The sequence below is a fragment of the Anguilla rostrata genome, chromosome 7 (genome assembly GCF_018555375.3).
Source record: "Anguilla rostrata isolate EN2019 chromosome 7, ASM1855537v3, whole genome shotgun sequence".
NCBI lineage: Eukaryota > Metazoa > Chordata > Actinopteri > Anguilliformes > Anguillidae > Anguilla > Anguilla rostrata.
The window spans coordinates 52,829,737-52,851,988 of record NC_057939.1 but is presented as its reverse complement, the minus strand read 5'-3'; the positions used below and the strand labels follow the sequence as shown (position 1 = coordinate 52,851,988).

Sequence of the window (22,252 nt, the reverse complement as noted above, 5' to 3'; positions counted from 1 at the left end):
TTGAAAACCATAATTTCAAATGAAGACAATTTATTTCAGTCACCGTTTAATTTTAAATCTTTATTACAGTCTCCTAAACGTTGCCACACTGGCTTAGCACATAAAAAACAGCTTAACATGCACCATTAGTCACCCAACATTCAGTGCAACCTTCGTTGACTGTTTAAATTTTTTAACAATTATAATTTCTTTCTTCATTTCATACATGACATTTCCCCCAAAAAACTTATTTCTGCTAATTCATTCCACATAGTGTATATTTTCATAATAAATGACTTTAAAAAAAGATACAGATCTACATCTGGTTTTTGCCATAGTCCACTCACGCTGGTGCAGCTCTGATTCACTGAGATTCATTTGAAAGCAACAAATTCAGCCACTATTTCATCAAGAGCCTCACTTTTTAGAACAACTGAAGACAAAGAAAAACGGAAATTTGAACATTTAAAATAAGCCATTCCCAGCGTACATGTCAACTCACCTTGTGGTAGCACAACTGCAATTCTGTGCCACTTTAGCCTTTCCTTGAACTTACTATACCCTCTGTTCAATAGCTACAGCCGATAAGTGATGTTTCTGTATGGCTTTCAAAAGAGGCACAGGGGTACCCACCCATAACACCATGGTTACTGACCTTTGACACATAGAAAACAGGGGTCCATTCCTAACAGACACTCTACTGAGGTCTGGTAGCAAATCCTGAGACAGCAGAACAACATTACAGACAACCAGAATACGCAAGAGATTTTGTGAAAGAGTGCCATGTATCCTTTTATGTCTGTTGTTAGTGATTTTGTGTGACAGAGTTCTGCAATATAGCGGCTTCACCAACTCTGCGTTGGCACCCTAAGTGGTTCACATTAGATTACAACATTTAATTAAATAAAACTCTGATAAGAGCCACACACCAACAAACCCACAATTCAAATTATTCAGTCTATTAAGAGTTCTATAATTAACATTAAAATAGCGAGCATTGTTGGGCTGAATGGCCTGTTCTCGTCATTATGTTATGTTATGCTAACATTCCTATTTCATCAAACATCACAGTACAAACAGTGCAGTCCTGTACAAAAAATTCCCTTTATCCGCAGAAAATTGTGGAGTTCGAACCATGAGAAACGAGATGCTTAATTGCATAATTGCATAATTTAAAACCCGCTCTTACATTACATAGTATTCATGAATTTGAAAAATTATTACTGAAACTTTGTACACACTTGTAATTGAAAACCACAGAAGAGTTGTCGTCGTAAAAAGAAGTACAATTCGCCATTTCTGTCACTGTATGGTTCCTTTCACTTCTTCCAAAAGAAAAAAAAATAAAACCCCAAATAAATAACAGGATGATGCTAAATTCCTTCTGCGTTTTGGAATAAGACTGTGCTTGTACAGACAGGAGCCTGCAGAATTGTACGGCTACATTAACGCGTATGGGTGAGTGAAACAGCAGCTCTAGCTGAGCTGAGCGGTACGGTCATGATGAGGTAAGGTATCTACTGACACACCTGGGCTCATGTGGCAGCGATCCCCCCCCCCTTTGATCCTCTCCACCTGTTTGTTCCTACGGTAACAGTTTAGACTGAGTGTGAACTTCATCTCCACCTCGCTACATTCGGTATTAAAGGCATGGCGTTGTCCGATTATCTGGCTTTTTTTTTTTTTTTTTCTTTCTCCCTGAAGTTCAGCGCGCGGGCTGATTTTTCTTCTCGGTCGCCACGGCTACGCGTTGATCCTGGCGTACAGCTCGTCGATCTGCGGCCGGAAGTAGTTCCTCAGGTCGGCCCTCTTGGCCTTCATGGTCGGCGTCAGCAGTCCGTTCTGCACGGAGAACATCTCGGGGTGCAGAGCGATGTCCTTCACCTGCGGGGGGACGGGGGAGTGAGGCTCAGCGACTGCTCGTTTCAGATACAAAATCATAAAAACTATTTTAAAAAGACTGGTCACTCACACACAATCACACACACTGTACACTGGCCAACTGACAAGTGCCCGGATCGAGACACTACTGAAAGGTTCAGAAATAATATTCACCCGGAGAAACGTCAATAAATAAAATACAATACTAATAATAATAATATCCCCTTTGAGTCTCTGTGTGTGACACACTACTGACAGCCTGTACCATGTGGTTAACGCTACAGGTGCACTACTATATGAATGAACACCTCACCTGCTCAAAAGACTTCAGGCCTGCATCTTTGCCCAGTTTCAAGATGTCCGCCAAGATGGCCTTCTTCAGTTCCTGCGCGGACAAAAAGTTTGTAGTTAGGTACTAAACGTACTAATATCACTGCAAACGGTCCGGTCCTTGTTCGGAAGACCTCCTGACTGCTCCACAACATGCACCACAAAAGCCAATCAACAGACGTGTACAGGGGGCTACAAGTCCCTACTGATCAGAGAATCAACATAAAAAGACAGAACTCCAGAATTCCTTTTCTATACCTGGTTTTTACACAGCTCTTCATAGGAACCCTCTAGTCCTTTCTTCTTGGCCCATCCAGGGCAGAAGTCAGGATCGGGGACGATGATAGCCACCAGACATGCCTGTAGGGTGAGAGAAGCAAAACTGAATCAGACATCACTTCTCCAGTATTACTACAGAAATCTGCTGATTCAGTCTCACAACAATTTTCTATGGCTGTTTCTTTGAAAGAATTCCTCACCGAGACTCAGATAATTACTGATGCCTTTACTACCCATGAAATGCACCCGAGAAATATATCCGTTGGGATGTTTTTTAACCTGTTTAATCCTCATACACACATACACTCTGTTCACTTCTGTTTATTTCCTGTGCCGATACCCCACAGTTAACTCGTAGCTCCAGAACGAACAGCACACACACAGGCTGACCTGCAGACTGTCGCCGTGGACGAAGGCCTGAGCCACGGGGTCGCTGCGGATGTAGATGTTCTCGATCTTCTCCGGCGCAATGTACTCTCCCTGAGCCAGCTTGAATATGTGCTTCTTCCTGTCCACTATTTTCAGAGTGCCGTTCTGCGGATTTACACACAATCAGAGAAAGAATGCGTTACCACAAAGCAATATCATTTAAAGACCCCCTGAAGAGTAGGCCATTTGCAATTTTTTTTTTTCAGTCAGTGAAAAACTCCACTACTTTCAGTTACCAGTAGTTACTGTGACATCAGCATTAGAATGTTTAGTTAAGAACATTCTAATCACATATCTGTGATGTCACACCATAAAGGGTTAGAACAGGAAAACAGCATATGTTAATGGCGAGGGAAGCAGAGAGGGCAGGCTCACCTCTAGCCACTTGCCGATGTCCCCGGTGTGGACCCACCCGTCCTTGTCGATGGTCTCCTCGGTTTTCTCTGGGTCCTTCAAGTAGCCCTGGAACACGTTTGGTCCTTTCACACACACCTGAAAGGCGGGCAGAGCCGTTATTTTACTCAGTTTTATTGTCAGGGACAATGCACCAATTTATAACACGTTTCATGAATCCCACCATATTTATCAATGGCTACTTTCCATCGGAAGGCCTGTTGCACATTACAGTCCACAAATGTGTCCCATAATGGCAAAAAAACAGAAAAAGAGTACATACCCATGCAACAAGAGGCTGTAGTTTGCAATAAAGAAAAACAACTTAAGCAGTGAAAATGCTGGTGTTCTAAAATGCATCCATGAACGTGTGCTGAATAATTAATACCACTTAAATAAAGTATTTCCCAGGTGTATCTGCCAGGTGCAGCTCTACCCAAATGCAGGGACAGTACCGCACCTCTCCCTCTCCGTTGATTGCGTAGTAGTTCATCTCGGCCACGTCCACCAGCTTCACGGAATTGCAGGGCAGCGGAGCTCCCACGTGACCTGAGAGAGAAGAGCGGGGTCATTCTACGGGACGGGCGCACGTTCCAAAAACCCCGCCCTCTTCACTTTCTACGCCTCGTTTCGGCTACGCTGCACAGCAGTGTGTGTGTGAAAACACTCAAATTCCTAAAACCTTGTCCGTAACAAAAATCCTGCCTCAAAATGACATGTCTTTAGCTCATGTGGCTAAATATAGAAAACATGACAAATATGTCCCACAAAATTGGGACACTGAGGTAGCAGATAACAAAAAACAGTATTAAAAAAAAACAACTTCCTGACTGACAACTGATGTCACAGATGCAATAATCACTGGAGTCTATCTCTCTGAAGCCACCTGTTAGCCACCACCAAAAGCAGCCGCTCAAGAAATATGGCGGCAATCCACCAGTCCCAAATCCTGAGCGGTTTTAATCATCTGTGGATGACAGGTGACCCTGTTCCTCTGACAGAAGGTCAGTTAGGCGGATTTCTTTTTTTTTTTTAGGAAACACACCAGGCGCTGGCTTGTGTTTACCTGCAGTCCAGTCCCCGGGCATGGATAAGGTGCAGCCAGCAGTACATTCCGTCTGTCCGTACCCCTCGTAAAACTACCGGAAAACAGACATATGGACAGTGGTCAGCGTCTACAGAAACAGGGCCAGGTGTTAGGGGATGAACCCCAACAAGGGGAAAACACAATGACCTTGGTGGGGACTGAAATAGAAGTACGCATACAAGTACATGGAGAATTCTCCCCTGAAAGACAGGACAGTTGTAATGCAGGCATTCTGTTAATCATTACCCACTCCCTTTATTGGACTGATAATAGGAATCCTTATCTGAGATTACCTTGACCTCCACAATGCAGCTGATTTGACATTTAAAACAACTGCACGCTCAGTGGAGACCTAATGCCTGTTTTATTTACCCAGAAATGCGTTTTGAAATCATTTGAAACCACTAGAACGAAAAAAAGAGGGGATTTCATGGCAACAACAGGAAAGAAAGCACCTGTAGGCTCATTCAGGAGAGCACACCTCCTCCTTATTAGACGTCGGAAACAATGGTGACTTGGTAACAGCCAATTAACCCATCAAACGATACCATGATTCCCACAGCATTGCATTACCAGAAAGAACATCCAGTCCTTCTAAAGAACAACAACTGCACGCAAAACAACGCCATCTGAGAGAACGCCGTGTGACCCCGCTGCCAGATGATTGGGGGAATTCTCTGCTCGCCGCGCTCACCTGGCACCCCAGGGCCGCGCGGAGAAACGTCAGGACAGCCGGGGACACGGGGGCCGCCCCGGTCACCATCAGGCGCACGCGGCCTCCCAGACTGGCCTGCAGGGGGCGAGAGAGAGAGAGACGGCGCCGATCCGTCAGGAACATTTTCAACAACCAAGAGGAAATCAATACACGCATCGGAGGTCCATCCACATATTTAGCTGTGGCGTTCTGTTCAAGGTGATGAAGCACATTTGATTTGACTGCGTGAAAACTGTAGCTCTAGCCTGCAGCAGGCTTGGGTGAGAGCAGTGGACACAGCAGTGCAAGGGAACGGCAGGCACAGAAGAGAGCTCATTAACCCTCTGAGGTGTGATGTCACAAATATGCAATTAGAATGTTCTTATCTGAGCATTCTGATGCTGATGTCACAATCACTACTAGTGACTGAAAGCAGTGGAGTTCTAGAACACTGACTTTTCACATTAAACATTCCAGAAAATCTGCTCTTCAAAGGGCTGAAGAAACGCTGCAGTAGCTATGGAGAACAGCGCATTAGCGCTACAGTGCAGCAGATACCTGAACTTTCTTAAAGATGAGCTTGTCCCACAGGCTGTCCCTCCTCACGATGCCGCTCCTCATCTCCGCCTCTTTCCTCCTGGAGGCGAACTGCAGCACCCACCGCTTCAGGGGGGTGTTGGCCTGCCCGAAAATCTGGGGACAACGGCAACCGTTATGCGCCGCGGCGGGGGTAGTGGAGGACAGTGGCGTCAAACCCCCAGCATGCATCGGCGACGGGACGCGGACGGCGGCGGGCGACACGCTCACCTTGTCGAACATGCGGTTGAGCAGGCGTGGGACCACGGGGAAGATGGTGGGCTGCAGCTCCTTCAGGTCGTCCATCAGCAGGCGGATGTCTCCCTGGAAGAAGCCGATTCGGGCTCCGTGGCACAAGATGATCGCCTGAGGGCAAAGTTCACCGGTTACGTCGCCCCCCCTCACCACGCCAACGCCACGCTCACACGCACAGCTCCGCTCTGCCCTCTTCTGACCGCGCGCACCGTAACTTCCGATAAAACACAAGATCTTTAGCCAAGGCCGTTGACTGAACTGACCAAAGCACCAAGGAGAAACACAGAACATGCAGACTGACGAACACTGAGGATACCAGTTGAGCTCTGGGACACAACCAAGCGTCCTCCAGTCAGTGACCACGGACACCGCTGCCTTTTGTAGTGCAAGTGGCGGTCCGATATTGCCCGACACCGGCAGCAGTACAGGAAGTGACATTTCCATGGAGTGTGTGAGGCAGGTGGCTGACGTGACGTCACACACAAAAGCACACATACCTGCACCATCCTCTCAAACATATGGGCGAGGGGCAGGTAGGAAATGTGCGTGTCGCTGCTGTAAATGGAGGAAAAGCCCTGGAAGACAGAGACAAGGTCACACACAGAGGGGGGGGCCTCAGCCACAGGCCCGGGGAGCCTACCTCCACCACTCGCTCAAACATGTGCGCCAGAGGCAAGAAGGAGATGAGCACGTCCTCTACGCAGGGAAGCCGCAACTCCTACGCACAGAGAAAAGAGGAGGGGGGGATGGAGGGAGCGGAGAGAGAGAGAGAGAGAGCGACAGCGGAGGAGGAGCGAGAGAGAGAGAGAGGGAGGGAGAGCGGGATCAGTGAAGGAGTGCGGTGGCATGGAACACAGAGGAGATTCACAAGCGAAGCGAAGGTTGCATGAAAGAATGCAGCAAGCGGGCGGCATCTTCCACTCAACACACGCACACACACACATACGTGCATGTTTACAGGGCTGGGCCATACACCACAACGACAATCACCGAATGCAATAACGGTCATCGCCAACGCGTGGTGCATTACCTCTCTATTCCTCTTTCTGTTTTCAATTACACCTGATGCCGTCATAAACAACCAAACTAAAGAGGCCGTGTGAAATGCTTCCAGAATAAAACGACTTATCTATTGGGTGTTGATAATACAGCCAATCAGCAGCAAGGTCATAAAGCTTCCATGTGACCATGTTTTTAATCGATCACATGGAAGCTGCAAGCCCTGGCTGCTGACTGGCTCTGTTATGGTCACCCTAAATAGATAACAGTGATTACGTTTTTTCCAGAAGAATTTCACCGGGCCTCTGAAGTGTGGTTGTTTATGAGCGCATCAGGGATGATTAAAGAAAAAAAGGAAAGATAAATACGCCACATGGTGGCAAAGGCTGTTACTGCATTCGATAATTACCGCTGTGGTATATCGCACAGCCCTACATATTTACAGACACATTACAGAAATATACACAGAAATACACACAGGACCAGCCTTTAAACATTATACCATTACCATTCGGCATTCCTAAGTGAAACTCAGATGGATGTAAGTGCAACAGAACTGTATTTGGCTGTAACGGCTGGAAAGATGAAAAATGTTGGGAAAAGCCATTTACGAATTCTACCAGCTTCTACCACGCGCCCTGCGTTGAGCACGTCCCCCCGGTCTCATCGCACGGTTTACCTCCGTTATCTTAATGAACGCTGAGCTGTTGGAGACGATGTTCCTGTGCGTGAGCATGGCGCCCTTAGGGTTACCTGAGAGACAAGAGAAGAAGAACAGAGGAACAACACCTTCCAGAATCCAGAATCCGGGCCGGGCTTTAGGCAAGCCGCGCGGCGAAAAAGCCACCTTTTCTCCAGGTGCAAAGTGTCCCGTTACGGAAAGGTAGGGATTCAGGGGCCGCGCTGCACAGGTGTGCCATCCCACGCACGCACGCAAGCGCCTGAGGGTGACATATCGAGTGTCCTCGCCGTGCTCTCTCTACCTGTGGTGCCGCTCGTGAAGCAGATGACAGCCAGGTCTTCGGGCTTGGGCGTCTACAGGGAAACACACAGGCATGAGAGCACACAAACACACACTCGCCACCTTTTGCCCTCAACACACTACGTTCAATACTATAACCCTCTACACGCTGGACTCAACACCATAACCCTCTACACACTGCACCCAACACCTTTACCCTTTACACTCAACACACTGCACTCAACACCATAACCCTCACCACACTAACCCACACTCAACACCATAACCTCTACACGCTAACCCACACTCAACACCACAACCCTCTCCACACTAACCAACATTCCACATCATAACCTTCACCACACTAACCCACACTCAACACCATAACCATCACCACACTAACCCACACTCAACACCAAAGCCAGCAGACTGAACACACTCACCACTGGAGTTCTGAGGTTGGCCTTGCCGACGTCCTGGAAAAGAGTGCGGATACGAAGAATGAGAAATGCTCTTATGTGGAGAACCACAGAGGCTGTGGTTCGGTCAACTGTAAAACTCTCTTCCAAAGAAAAGTCCGGATGCTGCCCTTCGGTTAACGTTAAAAACACGGCTGTGTTCACCTCTGCTGCTTTCAGACTGATGATCTCGATGCCGTACTCCTTGCCTCTGGCCACCAGGGCGGCGTTGAAGTCCTCCATCAGGATGATGGTCCTGACGGTGTGCTCCCTGTCCGCCATGCTGTCCAGGATGAGCCGGGCCTTGTCCGGGACGTCACACACCACCGTGGAGATGGCGGCTGCAAGGCACGGACCCACAGACAGGCAGACAGACAAACAGACAGACAGATGGACGGACGGACAGACAGGCAGAGGGGACCAAGTAAGGCACAGACATGGACCACTCATCTACTGTACATTCATATAATGGTACATTGTAAGCTGATACAACAGGGGGATTTTGGCTGCAGTGGCATTTACAAGAGAGGGAAGTGTAGTTAACAGGATAAACATCACCCATTATGGACTCAATGAAGTAATGACTGCACTTGTTGTACGTCGCTCTGGATAAGAGCGTCTGCTAAATGCATGTAATGTAATGTAATGACGCAAACCAGCCAAAACACTCACCCCACATGAACCCAGGAGAGGCTATTTTGAGTGATATTTGTATATGGTTCCATGTTTTTGAATACACCGTCAAAGCAGAAAGGGGAAGTGCAACTGGAGGGCTGTTACTTCACCTTCTCACTTCTGTTCTGACACAGGTTAACGCGGTAGCTGCCGCTCGCCCACCTTTGTCGATGATGTAGCCGATGGCCTCGACGCCCAGCGTGTCATAGAGGGGCACGGACACGAGGGAGTACGTGTAGCAGGCCAGCTCAGCGATGGTCCACTGCGGGGGATAACAGGTCACGTGACACAGTCAGATCACCACTGCTCCCCTGAACGCTGAGTCGGTTTTCTGAAGTCGTAACCCCTGATCCTTTTTTGGGCTCAATTTTAACGGCCAAGCTAACAGTACGCTTTCTCAGAACTTCCCAAGCATTCTGGGCATTCCTGGCTGAAAAAAAACATGTAATAAAAGAACCTTCCAACAGTAATTATGACATTAATATGCAAATACAGTTTCTTAAAGCAAGGCAAATAATTAGACTTTATACCATTTCACTTTTGCCATTTTCTGTTTTAAGGTTAGCTAGCTTGCTAACGCTACCTGCCACCACTGACTGAGTCGTCAGAGCGAATGTAACATCAGCTAGTGAAGGTGTGCGGCACTGAAATCTGCGTTGCGATTGGGTCCGGTACGGTACCGGTCGTACTGGAGCCGGTCCCACAGTGGTACCGGGTTTCAGTACCCGACCCTACGCTTACCTCCGGTCTGTTTTGGGAAAAGATGCCGATGAACTTGTCGCCGGTGTGACTGTGGCCCCTGTGCAGTAAAGCTGAGCCCAGGAACTCGGCCCGGTCCGCCACCTACAGGGCAGGAGCCAGGCAGACCGTCAGACATTAGCCTGGCACACCGGGCACAACACTGACCTCTCACCCAGTGCATTGTGGGACATCCCGGCAACACAGTAGCGTCCGTTGACCGACAACACCTGGCCTGCCTTAACCAGGGCCGCCCAACCCTGTTCCCGGAGATCTACCGTCCTGTTGGGTTTCAGTCTGACCCTAATAAAGCACTCCTCATTCAACAGCCAGAGGATCTCGTTCAGCTGATAAGTAGTAGAATGAGGTGTGCTTTGTGAGGGACGAAATGAAAACCTACAGGACGGTAGATCTCCAGGAACAGGGCTGGGCAGCCCTGCTCTAACCTCTCTGTTCAGACACAACTTCCCACATCCTCCACAGGAGCTCAGCTATACCACACACATAGTAACAGCCTCGCCATCTGGAAAAGGGTCTAGTTTCAGACGGCTGCTTCTTTTAATGCGAGGTCAATGCGCTGGCTCAGAGGTCTGAAGATCCTACATGTAATTACACACACACACACACACACGCACACACACACTCTTATCCCCCTGGCAGATGTAGAAAGCTGTGAGCGGGAGAAGAGAGCTCAGACTGACTCTCTGTGACTCATCACCTCCTGATAGGTCAGCCAGACGTACGGCCCGCTTGGTTTCCTGGATCCCAGGCAAGGCCCGTTATCTGAAAATCGAAAATACAGGAAAACGCCGCGATCAGTTTTACAACTCTTATACATCATTTTTAAAAAATCCATGTAATGTTTTTTTTTCTCTCTTCTGTTTAAAGTGTTCATTAAGTCACAAGCTTTACTACTTTCAAATTTACAAACAAAATTTCCTTTCGATGTAAAATGTGTCACTTCCTAACACCAGCTGGAGGTCAACTGGAGGCTTTTCCATTCTACAGATATACACTTCAGGTGTGAAATACCACGTCCGATATAAAATGAACATGGATTCCACACGACCAGTACGAAACCATCCTGCAGTGGGCCGAATGAGCTCTCTGCTGCTTTCAGGATATGTAAGAAAATAACGAAATAAAAGCTTCTCGTTTTAAGAAGCCCACATACCGGACACGCGCACGCCCCGGCGGAAGATCTCGTACAAGGTGGTGGCGTCGCTGTAGATGTTCGTAAGGTGCTCGTCGCCTTCCAACAGCACTGACCTGCGCGCAAATTCCCCGCCCTGAGGGAACGGTGGGAGACAGGACAGGTGAGCTCTACGGCAAACTGACACAGAAACTCACTAAAAAGTGCCCAGAGAGGACAACGTCCTTCACTGGGGTGATACAGGCATAAGAAACCCCAAGCTATGGGTTTAACAATTCATTTTAAATGTTTTCTTTTACATTTTGGAAATTTGTTCCTCAAATTTATTTCAGAGAGTGTACAGGGACACCAAACCAAAGTCCCTGCATGGGGTCTGACAGACAGCGACAGCAGTTCACACAAAAAGCAGAGCTTGTTTGGGAGCATTTAATACAGAGTCTCTCTTTAAATGATCAGCCCTAGAAGCCGGCTCCACAGTTCTGTTTCCTGGTCTGAGCCAAAGCCGTCTCTCTCTCTCTCTCTCGCTCTCTCTCTCCACTCGTTTTCTGATATGACATTCAACGTGGCAACAAGTTTCCGGAAAAGAATTACGAGAGCGAAAGAAAGTAGGGCTTAGAATTTCGCTTTATTTGTGTTGTGCTGCAATAGGCGTTACAAAATCGGGATAAAAGGTGAAGAAACCCCCACTGCTTAAGTAGAGTGGACCTGCACAAAATAAATATTTGTGCTTCCTTTGTTCTGCTGACATTGCTGTGGAGAGCAGCAAAATGGGTGACCCCAGGAGCTAATACACAGAGCTAACGCACAGCATAGCAGAGGAGTCACAGACAGAGCTACGCTAGCTAGTGTAGCAGAGGAGCCACAGACTGAGCTACGCTAGCTAGCATAGCAGAGGAGCCACAGACTGAGCTACGCTAGCTAGCATAGCAGAGGAGCCACAGTCAGAGCTACGCTAGCTAGCGCAGCAGGTGCTGCAGGCCAGGCAGGTGACCAGAACTGGCTGAACCTGAAATGCAGAATAAATAGGATGGCAAGGTGAAGCTAATGTCTGAAATGCGCTCTCCAGTCACAGGACTGCACTCCACACCAGCGCTGTGGCGGGACGACGATGGCTGCGGCTGGTTTCAGTCCAAGGCCGAGCGAAAAAGGGCACAAAAGCAGTTCAAAAGTTTTTTAAACATAAAAGAATAAAAGAAAAACTTCGGACTCTGCTCACAGGCCTAACAGTCCACCAGTGCATCACACATACACACACACAAACACGCACACACACACACACACAAACACGCACACACACACACACCCACACACACAACACACACACAGACTCCAGGAGTATAAACAGCAGACCATAAGCAGCGATCCAGGCCCGACGTCCGAAGCGGACCCCCCGCCCTGACTCCTCGTTCCGCACCCTCACCTGGATCTCCACGGACTGCATGCTCAGGTCGCATCGCGGCTTCAGGGCCTTGGGCCTGCACAGGTACCAGTAGGTGCAGAGGGCGGCGACGGTGCCCATGCCCGCCAGCGCGTTGGCCGACAGGCTGCGGAGGTAATCCCGCACGTCCGTCAGCTCGGGGACGCGCAGCTGTCTCAGGAACTCCTGCGCCTGCATCGCGGGCCGTCGGTTCGGTATCTGCACAGAGAGGAGGGGGGGGGCGGGGGGGGCGTTACGGTGAGCACCACGTCTTCAGAGGGCCCGCTAGAATGCTACACGCTGCTCCAAAAAAAAAGGTCTTCCGGTAACGATGTGTCTCGGAAGTGGTGCGTTATCCGAGCTGACACCCACCTAGACGGCACTGAGCAAACGTTAGTGCGCAATAACAGACAGAAGACTTCTGTTACTGAGGAAGACTTTCAAACAAACAAGCTTTTATAACGGAAATAATTCTGGTCGTCGCTCTCACTGTGCATTATTTTCCATTAAACAAAGATCAGCGATTAAACTTTGATGCACACGACACTACAGATACCAATAAAACATTTTTTAAAAACATACACCTGATCAGAAAGGTGTTTTGACATTTTTTTGCTCTCAGAAACGGCAGCACATTCCACACAGACCCAGATCTATAACGTCAGCCCACTTTCCACTGCGATCAGGAAAAACCACATATCACATTCTGCTCCTGAAAGGGCCATGTTCATTCAGTAAGAGTTTAAGCCTACACTGTAATTTACCCTACTGTGCACCTCCCCATGGCGCCACTCCAACATCTCCCACCGTGTAATGCTGATAGTCTGATACACCTGTTCCTGTACCTCGCGTCAAACCCAAATTACTGGCTGGTGAAAATCCTTCTCGGGGAGTACAACGGATTCACACGCAACCACCAGAGAACTACCACCACAAGTCTGAGGAAGACTTTAACTACCTTCACTAGTGTGCTATCGGGCAGAGGCACTAAGCTGTGGTGTGGGAGCCAGTGGTTGGTCAAGAGAGGGGTTTGGGCAGGCTGCGAGATGCTTTACGTGTGTGTGTGTGTGTGTGTGTGTGTGTGTGTGTGTTCAACATCTTAACCATATCTTACACATTTAACACAGACCAGTCAAATTCAGCACCGCAGAAGTACCCACATGTCCTATACTGGTCACCACGACAACACTTCTTCTATAATATGTCAAACATGTCCCATTTTAATGTAGTAAAGTAGTAAAAGACATTCTCTCATTTGGAGGCTGCTGGCCTAGAAAAGTTCTGCTGGAAAGAAGATGCCACTGGCTGGAATTTTATGCATGTGTGTAGGTATGTATGTGTGTATGTTTGTACTGTGTCCTTAGGCAGCGCAGGTGCTGTACCTGGATTGGAATCCAAATGGCTGCCCTGACCTGTCATGACTGCATTTTTGACACAAGAGAACTACGCATTATTCTAGAGAGCTGGCGTCTATCAACCAACCCGGCTAGCTGCACTTGTAGTTCTGGACAAGGTGTCCGCAAACAGTGAGGCGTGCATCAGGTGAACTGACCTGAGCTCCGGCGGGACAGGCTGCCCTGCCATGTAACCCTCACCTTTACAGCTACCGGAGAAGCTGTTTATTAAGTCCTACGCTGTAAAGAACTTCCAGTCTCCATGGCTCAAGCAGGTTACCGAACAAGCATGAATAACAATAATAATCATGTCTACTGAGTGTAATGATCTCTTTCACACCTTGGCCTGTACACTCACAACATGCACAGAATACATCATCAAATTTTTGTAAGCGGCAATGCTGGTGCTTGTGATTTCAATATGATGCCTTTCGACAGTTACTGGATTGTCAATTTATAGCATATACTTCATTTCCTACTACTGTTTGGTTGTAATTCCCGGCGTAGATCATGTGCACGCTCAGAACAGGCTGGTTCCTCAGCTCGTAAATGCTGGTCACTAAAAAAGAATTACACTTGGACCCTGCTGGATACACAACAGTCAAAGGTGACGTGTGGAAATTCCACAGTCTTGTAAAAGTTTCGTAAAAGATCCACACAGGTCACCTTCGTCCAGCATTTCATAATGTTGATTTTTCAAAATCGCTTTACTAAATCACCTAGTTAAGTAAGCATGTTACCGCCAGACCGACAAAAAAAAACGATCACACTCCATTCTGAGCAGGAGGAGGCTTCTCTCGGCTTGTCAGAAACAGATCTGGACGCTTATTGGTACGTGGACTTTGAAAGGGACGGAGTGTTCACATCATTGACACATAGCCTAATCAAAGTACGTTTCGGTGCATATTATCTATTTGCAGTTCGTGGTTAATTATTCCAGCACTAAGCACATCAACACCTGTTAGTAGACTACCTTTGTACAACCTCGTCTTCTACAAGATCACAAAACAATGGTTAATAATTGCAAGGACGTGTTATGAGTCCCGTCTATTTTTGTTTCGTTTTTTTTTTTTTTTGGTATAGAAGGTTGAATCATATTTTTACAAAACAGTAAAACCATAAAGAAATATGATGGGCACGTGATGTTGTCCTTGTCGGAAAAATACACAGAAATAGAACAAGACTCGAGCTTATAGCCTATCATCTGGATAAACCTAAGAAACAAGGCCACATTAAAACAACAGGACCCTAAAGGAAAGAGCTATAAGGTAGGCCCACTCCTTTCCATTAAGGGGCTTCACTAACTGTAATCACAGAGCCAGAAGATCTCTCAAACAATTTCCCATGTTCAGTCGAGGACTGAAACTTCAGAGCAAACAACCTGAGCTTTTCCTTTAAGAATCATTTACCACTCAAAAACTCTCCTCTCCTTACGGGAGTAGTCTAACCAAGTCCCGCTGTAGTGAAGACGCCACTAGACCACGGTAGCACTCTAATGTCAAGCTGGCCTTGGCCACACCTCCAGCCTGCCTCTCACTGTCCCAGAGTGCCTTGCAGGGGTTCTCACAAATCAAAAGCCCAAAAATATAAATAGCTTTACCTCACAACCTCACAAGAGAAGTCAGGCTGCTGGGCTGCTGCACACCAACTCTGCAGACTGAACACTGTTCAGCTAGACCGGGGGGTGGATCCAGCGTGTCTATAAAAGTCTGAGGACCACTGCAACTTGACTTTCCAGTTAGATGACAGGTAAAACAGCAGTGATAAAGTTAAGGTTGACGTACAACCCCTGTAAGATTGGACTGGAGGGGCACCACAGTGTGAACAGCTATATTAAACACAATGCGGTACAAACCTATAGACCAAGGAATGGGGGGAGAGGTGGTGGGGTTGCTATCCAGCTGTCCTCTCTGACACACAGACACGTTTATGGAGCAGGTGCTGTCAGTTGCTTGGCCGGGAGCCAGAAGCACAGACCCGCAGACACTGCAAGCTCACTCTGCGCCGTGCTTTTACACTACAGAGCACACTGCACTGACGTAGCCATTTTACACAGCAAGCACCCCCCCCCCCCAGCCCACCCCAGCTACTCTCCCGTGCTCTGCTGGGATAGAAAAACCTTCAGAGGAGTAACTTACAACTCTGGTCCAAAGTTTTCAGGCAGAATTCCCTGAGAACTTGACTGAAGTCTGCTAGTAAACAAGCTTTATGTATAGCACACAATATCTGCAGACTGACGTCCATCAATATACAGATGAGCCAAACAAGTGTCTGCAGGTGTCCGTTCCTGATATCTGGGCCAATTTTAAAGGCAGTGATGTGCTGACCCGCTCTCTCTGTCCCCACACTTCCCATAATGCCTCAGTGCTGGCCCGCGTGTGGCTGTGCTGACCCTTGTCCGGGTTGCCCAATTACGCGGTCCTCCCCCCATGATCAGCTGAGGTCTTAGAAAGGACACGCCAATCACAGGGCCAGCTTTCATGCCCCCCCGTCGGCTTCCAGGTGAAAGGTAACTCGACCACCCCCGCCGTCACCACCCCCTCCCCTCCCCCTCCCCCTCCCCCGCAACCACTTAAGCTACCAGAAATACAAGCCAATGGTGAGAGGGAACACAAGAGGCCGGCTCGAACCTATGCCAGGGCAGCTAGGCAGACAGGGTCAAAGAGGGGGGCGGGGGGCGCCACAGTGTGAACAGCTATATTAAACACAATGCGGTACAAACCTATAGACCAAGGAATGGGGGGAGAGGTGGTGGGGTTGCTATCCAGCTGTCCTCTCTGACACACAGACACGTTTATGGAGCAGGTGCTGTCAGTTGCTTGGCCAGGAGCCAGAAGCACAGACCCGCAGACACTGCAAGCTCACTCTGCGCCGTGCTTTTACACTACAGAGCACACTGCACTGACGTAGCCATTTTACACGGCAAGCACCCCCCCCCCCCAGCCCACACCAGCTACTCTCCCGTGCTCTGCTGGGATAGAAAAACCTTCAGAGGAGTAACTTACACCTCTTCATTCTTATTTAGCCTGCATTTTCTTACTCATAATCGAAAGGTATAAAATGGGAAATGTCCATTTTGTGAGCCAGCCGGGCGCAACAGCACAGGAAGCAGCTCATGAATACAGCAGAAATGCATGATGGGAACACTCACGCTGTGGGCCTGGAGTGCACTGCACTGCTCCATTATGTAGCTGGCAGCAGCGTTGCATAATGGCGTTACACCAGAAAGATGGCTACCAGCACAAAACTAGCGAAAATAATACATTTTACATGCATAATAATAAATGGTGAATGAATGAATGCGTTTACCTTCGATGGGAGGTACCTGGGACAGGACTCAGGATGGGGGTTCTTAGGCTTGCCCTCTATCCAGCTCTAGCATAACGTCCTGGATCAGCCAGCGAGTTTCCACATACAGCCTTTGTCAGGGTGTTTAAGTATTTAGCAGAACAGTACTGCTTCACACTCTGAGTTTAAGAGCTAAAGGATTGTACTAGAAACTTCAGAACGGGTAAATTCCATGCGCGCATGCACACGCGCACACACACACAGACACTAACACACTCACAGGCAAACACACACACACACACACACAAACACAAACACACACACGTGGAATGGAGCATTTGCACGTGATAATTGGCCCGTGACATACTGCTATGTTGTTGCTCCTCTCACTCTGGTTCTGGTGAGTTCTGCTTATAAGGGAGGCGAGATTCATTAGCCTCGATCATGCAGCAGCTCATCTACAGCCTCTGGAGAATTTCAACACCGTGCTTCTGTCACTCAGTTCACTTCAAACAGCCTTTCAGATGTATCACCATCGTAGGTGATAACAGCTGTCTGTTGTTGTACATGATCATTAGAGGGGAAAGGCACTAAATCTGACCTTTCGCCTACAGAGAGACGATCATTACGTGAAATCAATAACCCACAGCTTATTACATGCATCCTGCAGACCGTATGCATGCGCTTCTCAAGCCAATAACACCTTCAAAGATGCCTCTTTTCAACACTGCGGGTCGTCTGCAACACAGTTTCTTTGGGTCATTTTGGTTTGGATCCTTTGGAAAAGATCCGAAAATTAACCAAAGTGATGATAAGACTCCACTGGAATCTAACCACACGACATGACTCTAGTACTGTTCGGTACAGGAAGTCCAGCTGAAAGCGCACAGGCCAGTGACATCACAGTGCTACTGCTACGTCACCGTTGTGAGAATAGAGATCTGGGAAGCGTAGCTTCCCACTGACTGGCCAGCAATTTCAAGGCTCTTGAGCTGACCTTGAGGGGTGACAGGGGAAAAAAACCAGGTGACCGGTGCAAAGGGCATAGACAGAATGATCACATGACCCTACTGCAGCCGCCTGTAAACTAGAGGAAAGGTCACCTCTGCTCCAGGGTGATTCACAGAATTCAGCCACTCACACTGAATCTTACTCTATTTTCCACAGTGAGTATGAATGTTCAATTAGCTCAAATGGGCAAATGTTAGAGCTGGCTCAAGATGACTCAAGAGCAGGTTTTGTGAAAAAAATTTTCTTCAACATTCTAAGTCAGTGTTCTAGAACTCCACTGCCTTCGGTTGTCAACAGTGACCGTTACATCAGGATTAGAACACCGTGATCGCACATTTGTGACCTCACGCCTCAAAGGGCTAATTGCCCTGTGCTGTTGAGCCGCTATCCGGTGTGCCGGATCAGCTGAGCAGCTATGCCCCCGCAGAACACAGAGGAGTGAGTCAGCTGTAAACACACAGCCCCCGGGGGGCCTGCCCTGCAGTAACCCAAACATGGGAGTCGGCCGTCGGCTGTTGCTAAGGGGGCGGGGCCTCCTGCCGCACGATGGGTTCGCCCGTGTCACCGTGCCCCTCTCTCCCCTCACCCTCACCCCCCCTCCCCCCCCCCCACAGGTCACGGAGTGAGCTGGCCCACGTCTGAGTCGGTTGAGACTACCGCTGGTTCACCTACACGTGCCGGACACAACAATGGAAAAAAGGCTGCTCGACAGCTATCCAGCGTTTTTACTGGGACAGTTCTCCTGCCCCTTCTCCTGGCACTTGAGGTCAGATTTACAAACGGTTATTGCATGGGCAACAGGCAGCTATGTCTGGCAAAAGCGATATTTCCGCTGATTTCACTGGTCACAATAGTGGTTAGCGTACGAGAGATGCTAAAGCTAACGCGACAAAAAAGCTCACTGTAAATCTAGCGGGGCTAGACGTGAGCTTCCCTAAATGATGTGTTCGTAGCGGGACGATGTTCCTCACTCTGTGTCACCCGCCTGCCCAGAGAAGACCATGCCTACTGTGAAAGACACTATGGAAAAAAAATGCCGGTCATTTTAACAAACCATGTCCTCCTGGCCTACTGCCAGTATGAAGAGCGATAAATACCTCATTAAGGACCTGTTTTGGAGGGGTACCTCTCCTTTATGTGTGATGTCAGCTAATGGAGTTCACACATCTCATTGACCGCTAGCCGCTAGTGGCGTTTGTCTCATTTCCCCTTTTCCCATGTGCATGAAATGCAAAAGTCAAGGCTGAGCCGCAGACAGGCATCTTACTCAGCGAGTTCGCCCCAGAGTTGACGAAACTGGGGAAGTGCCCGCGAGCTACCCTGTTCCAGCGTACATTACATTACATGACAGGCATTTTGCAGACGCTCTTACCCAGAGCGACTTGCACAACTTTTTATAGTCGGACAGAATAAATGGACGCAACAGGACACCTGCAACAGTCTCACCAGTGGTTTAAAGATCATTTTGAAGCCACAGGTCCACTTGGCTAATCAAGTAGTAATATTCAAACACTAACTGGAATATCTAGTCCAGTTCGAAATACAAATTAATTTGTCAAAATGACAAAGGTCACTACAACTGGCCATTAGGTTCCTAAAAGACATTACATTACAAGCATTTAGCAGACACTTATCGAGAGCAACTTACACAACTTTTTACATAGCGTTTACATTGCATCAATTAATACTGCTGGATATATACTGAAGCAATGCAGGTTAAGTACCTTGCTGAAAGGTGCAATGACGGTGTCCTACCTGGGAATTGAGCCTGCATCCCTACTCAATGCTGCAGCATCCTTTCAGTAAAAACACTGCGGTCAATGTCACAAGTCAAAGAAAACATACTCACGTTCACCTAGTTCTGTGTGCAAGGCAAACTTACGTTTTCATGGAACTGAATGTCATGAGCTTGGCTATTTAATGGCTTCCAAATGTCTTCTGCTTTGGCTTAAGGAAGAATTTTAAATTAGTTCTCTTTTTTTTTTTTAAGCAGAAGGGCACAGTTATAGCAGTAAAACGCCACTCCCAGCCTATGGTTGAGCCAAAGGTTTCCAGAATTTTTTGTACTTTTGCACAGGGAGACTGTGTTAGGAGGAATACCATTGCCAGGTGATAACAGGGTGGTGCGGCCGAACACCAATGAGAACAAGCCACCTTTTCCCTGAAGAGCAACTGTGCCGCATGTGGGCTGCACTAATCGAGGTAGAGAAAACCCCAGAGGATTTCTCTAGCAACGCTGTGTCAATGATGCATTTCCCTCAACTCTTGCAATAAAGAACAATTTGCCATTCGCTGCACAAAGTTCTGTTTTAAGAAGAAGAAGAAGAAGAAGAAGAAGAGATAAACAGGAGGACCAGAGACTAATCTCAAACCTTTTATCTTTGATTACCAACACTTCATTACCCATTCCAAACGTGCACCCATTCACAATGTACACTGGCACGCGCGTAAAAAAACAGACCGGCGTAGAGCCAGATATTTATGAATAGCCTACGGTTGATATGGTTCACGGAATGAACAAGCAAGCAAGCAAGCATGCAAAGCAGCAACGGAGATAGACACGAAGCACACACCACTGGGTCTTAGGTCTAATGAAGTTTTCAGACCACTCTGGCCTCGTCTACTCCAATAAGAATAAGTTCTATTGTGCATTAATCTCATTCATACTCCTGTAAAACGGAGACGATGTAGCCCAACCATTTATTATTATGCATGTAAAATGTATTATTTTCGTGATGAATATCTGTACTAGTAATGCATTGAAAAAATATATACAATTAAACGCCAGACGGACACTTGTATAGACGTAGGCCTATGTTCTTTACCGAGGATCAGAAAACACGTGAACAACATTTACAAAACTGAATTTGAACAATATTCAAATTTACAAAAGTTGAATCTCTACAATATTAAAAGCCATTGCAGGAAGTGACAGCAACAATAGATAACGGTATAGCTAGAAAGCAAGATTTCGCTGGTAGGTGAAAACACAACGCCGTCCTTAGTGTAATAACTTTGAATATACAGCAACATCACACTCGAATTGTTCTCTTCTAGGAAAGAGACGACTGTCTCACATAGACCCAAAAGGGACACCTTCTCCACAGTTAAACAGATCAGATAATGAGATAGCTAAATAGCTACGTTAAACAATAGCTACGTCACATAACAACAGATGATGTATTCTTAGCAAAATATGAAGAAAGCAAATTTGTAAACAAACAGGTCATTTGTAACATATGAATATTTCATTAACGAACCGTTAGAACATTAATGAATGTTAATTAAGAGATAATTAATGAAACGGTAATACGGCTTAGCTTTCAACAATAAGGGCGAAATACAACTGTACGTTAGGGCTAATAGTATTAGAACGAAGTTGGCGAGTTCATTCACTCGGTCTCATTGGTTATGTAGAAATCTCAATCGCAAACATTCAATTGCACTAAAATCCAAAAGACAACCATATAGTTTACGGAATATATGTATTAAAACATGCATTATAAATAAGCATTTGCGCGTTGGTAACGTTGGTGCTCGTCTATTACCCACCTGTTCAAGAACACTGCAGCTCCGAAAGACCATGCGGTTCTCAGGGGGACAACAGGGTCTTTTCTGTTGGTGTGCCGGTGTCTTATCCAATCGTAAACGCTGTAAAATGTGTTTTAACTTGTAATCCTGTAACGAGACTTACCATTGGTTTAAATTTGTTCTCATTTACATTGGCGAACATGTGTGACCTTTATACATACATTTTGGACATGTATTGTGCACATAGTTCTAACACTGCGATCGTAAGGTGATACACATATATTATGTGTGCGACCCATTCAATATGGTTATATGTGAATAACTATAACACGTTTTTGTCATGACAATAGATATTATATAAATTGATTTCCATACATTGAGCTAAAACCACACGTGGTAAGGGGTTGTCGTGTTCTGAAGGTCACCCTGAGTACTGTTCCTCGACAAGTATACAAGAGAAATAGACACGCGTGAACACACACACATGCACTCACACACACGCACACTCAATATCACTGTTGTAAGTGGACACATGTTTATGATCTTCTATATGTTTTCTAATTAATGTGCGTCCTCTGATATTTGTAGGTGGAAAAACCTACATTAGCCTATAGCTGAATCACTAAAAGTTAGAAGAGTACATGAAATAAAATCGTGAATTTTAGTGTTGTAAGACGTATTCACGCAAAACTAATTTTATATAATTATAAATTATTTTGAGATT

The 22,252-nt window shown here is 47.1% G+C and overlaps 1 protein-coding gene across 4 annotated transcripts; it reads right to left on the bottom strand.

The window, feature by feature from the left end:
- Positions 1–45: 45 nt before the first annotated feature.
- On the bottom strand, positions 46–21,675 carry LOC135260027 (long-chain-fatty-acid--CoA ligase 1-like). Of its 4 annotated transcripts, none has more exons than XM_064345094.1 (22): positions 21,550–21,675; positions 12,308–12,523; positions 10,909–11,023; positions 10,453–10,517; positions 9,738–9,839; positions 9,159–9,258; positions 8,487–8,662; positions 8,307–8,339; positions 7,886–7,937; positions 7,582–7,655; positions 6,544–6,621; positions 6,401–6,478; positions 5,880–6,014; positions 5,631–5,765; positions 5,073–5,168; positions 4,358–4,430; positions 3,752–3,840; positions 3,274–3,390; positions 2,860–3,003; positions 2,449–2,550; positions 2,174–2,245; positions 46–1,863 (listed from the first exon to the last, which is right to left on the bottom strand). In XM_064345094.1, exons 1-22 carry the CDS (start codon positions 21,580–21,582, stop codon positions 1,723–1,725), a joined length of 2,226 nt encoding a protein of 741 aa, XP_064201164.1. In that variant the 5' UTR covers positions 21,583–21,675; the 3' UTR covers positions 46–1,722. The 4 variants fall into 4 exon arrangements, with proteins under 4 accessions (XP_064201164.1, XP_064201165.1, XP_064201166.1 ...); XM_064345095.1 differs by lacking the exon at positions 21,550–21,675 and adding an exon at positions 19,880–20,078; XM_064345096.1 differs by lacking the exon at positions 6,401–6,478.
- Positions 21,676–22,252: the final 577 nt, after the last annotated feature.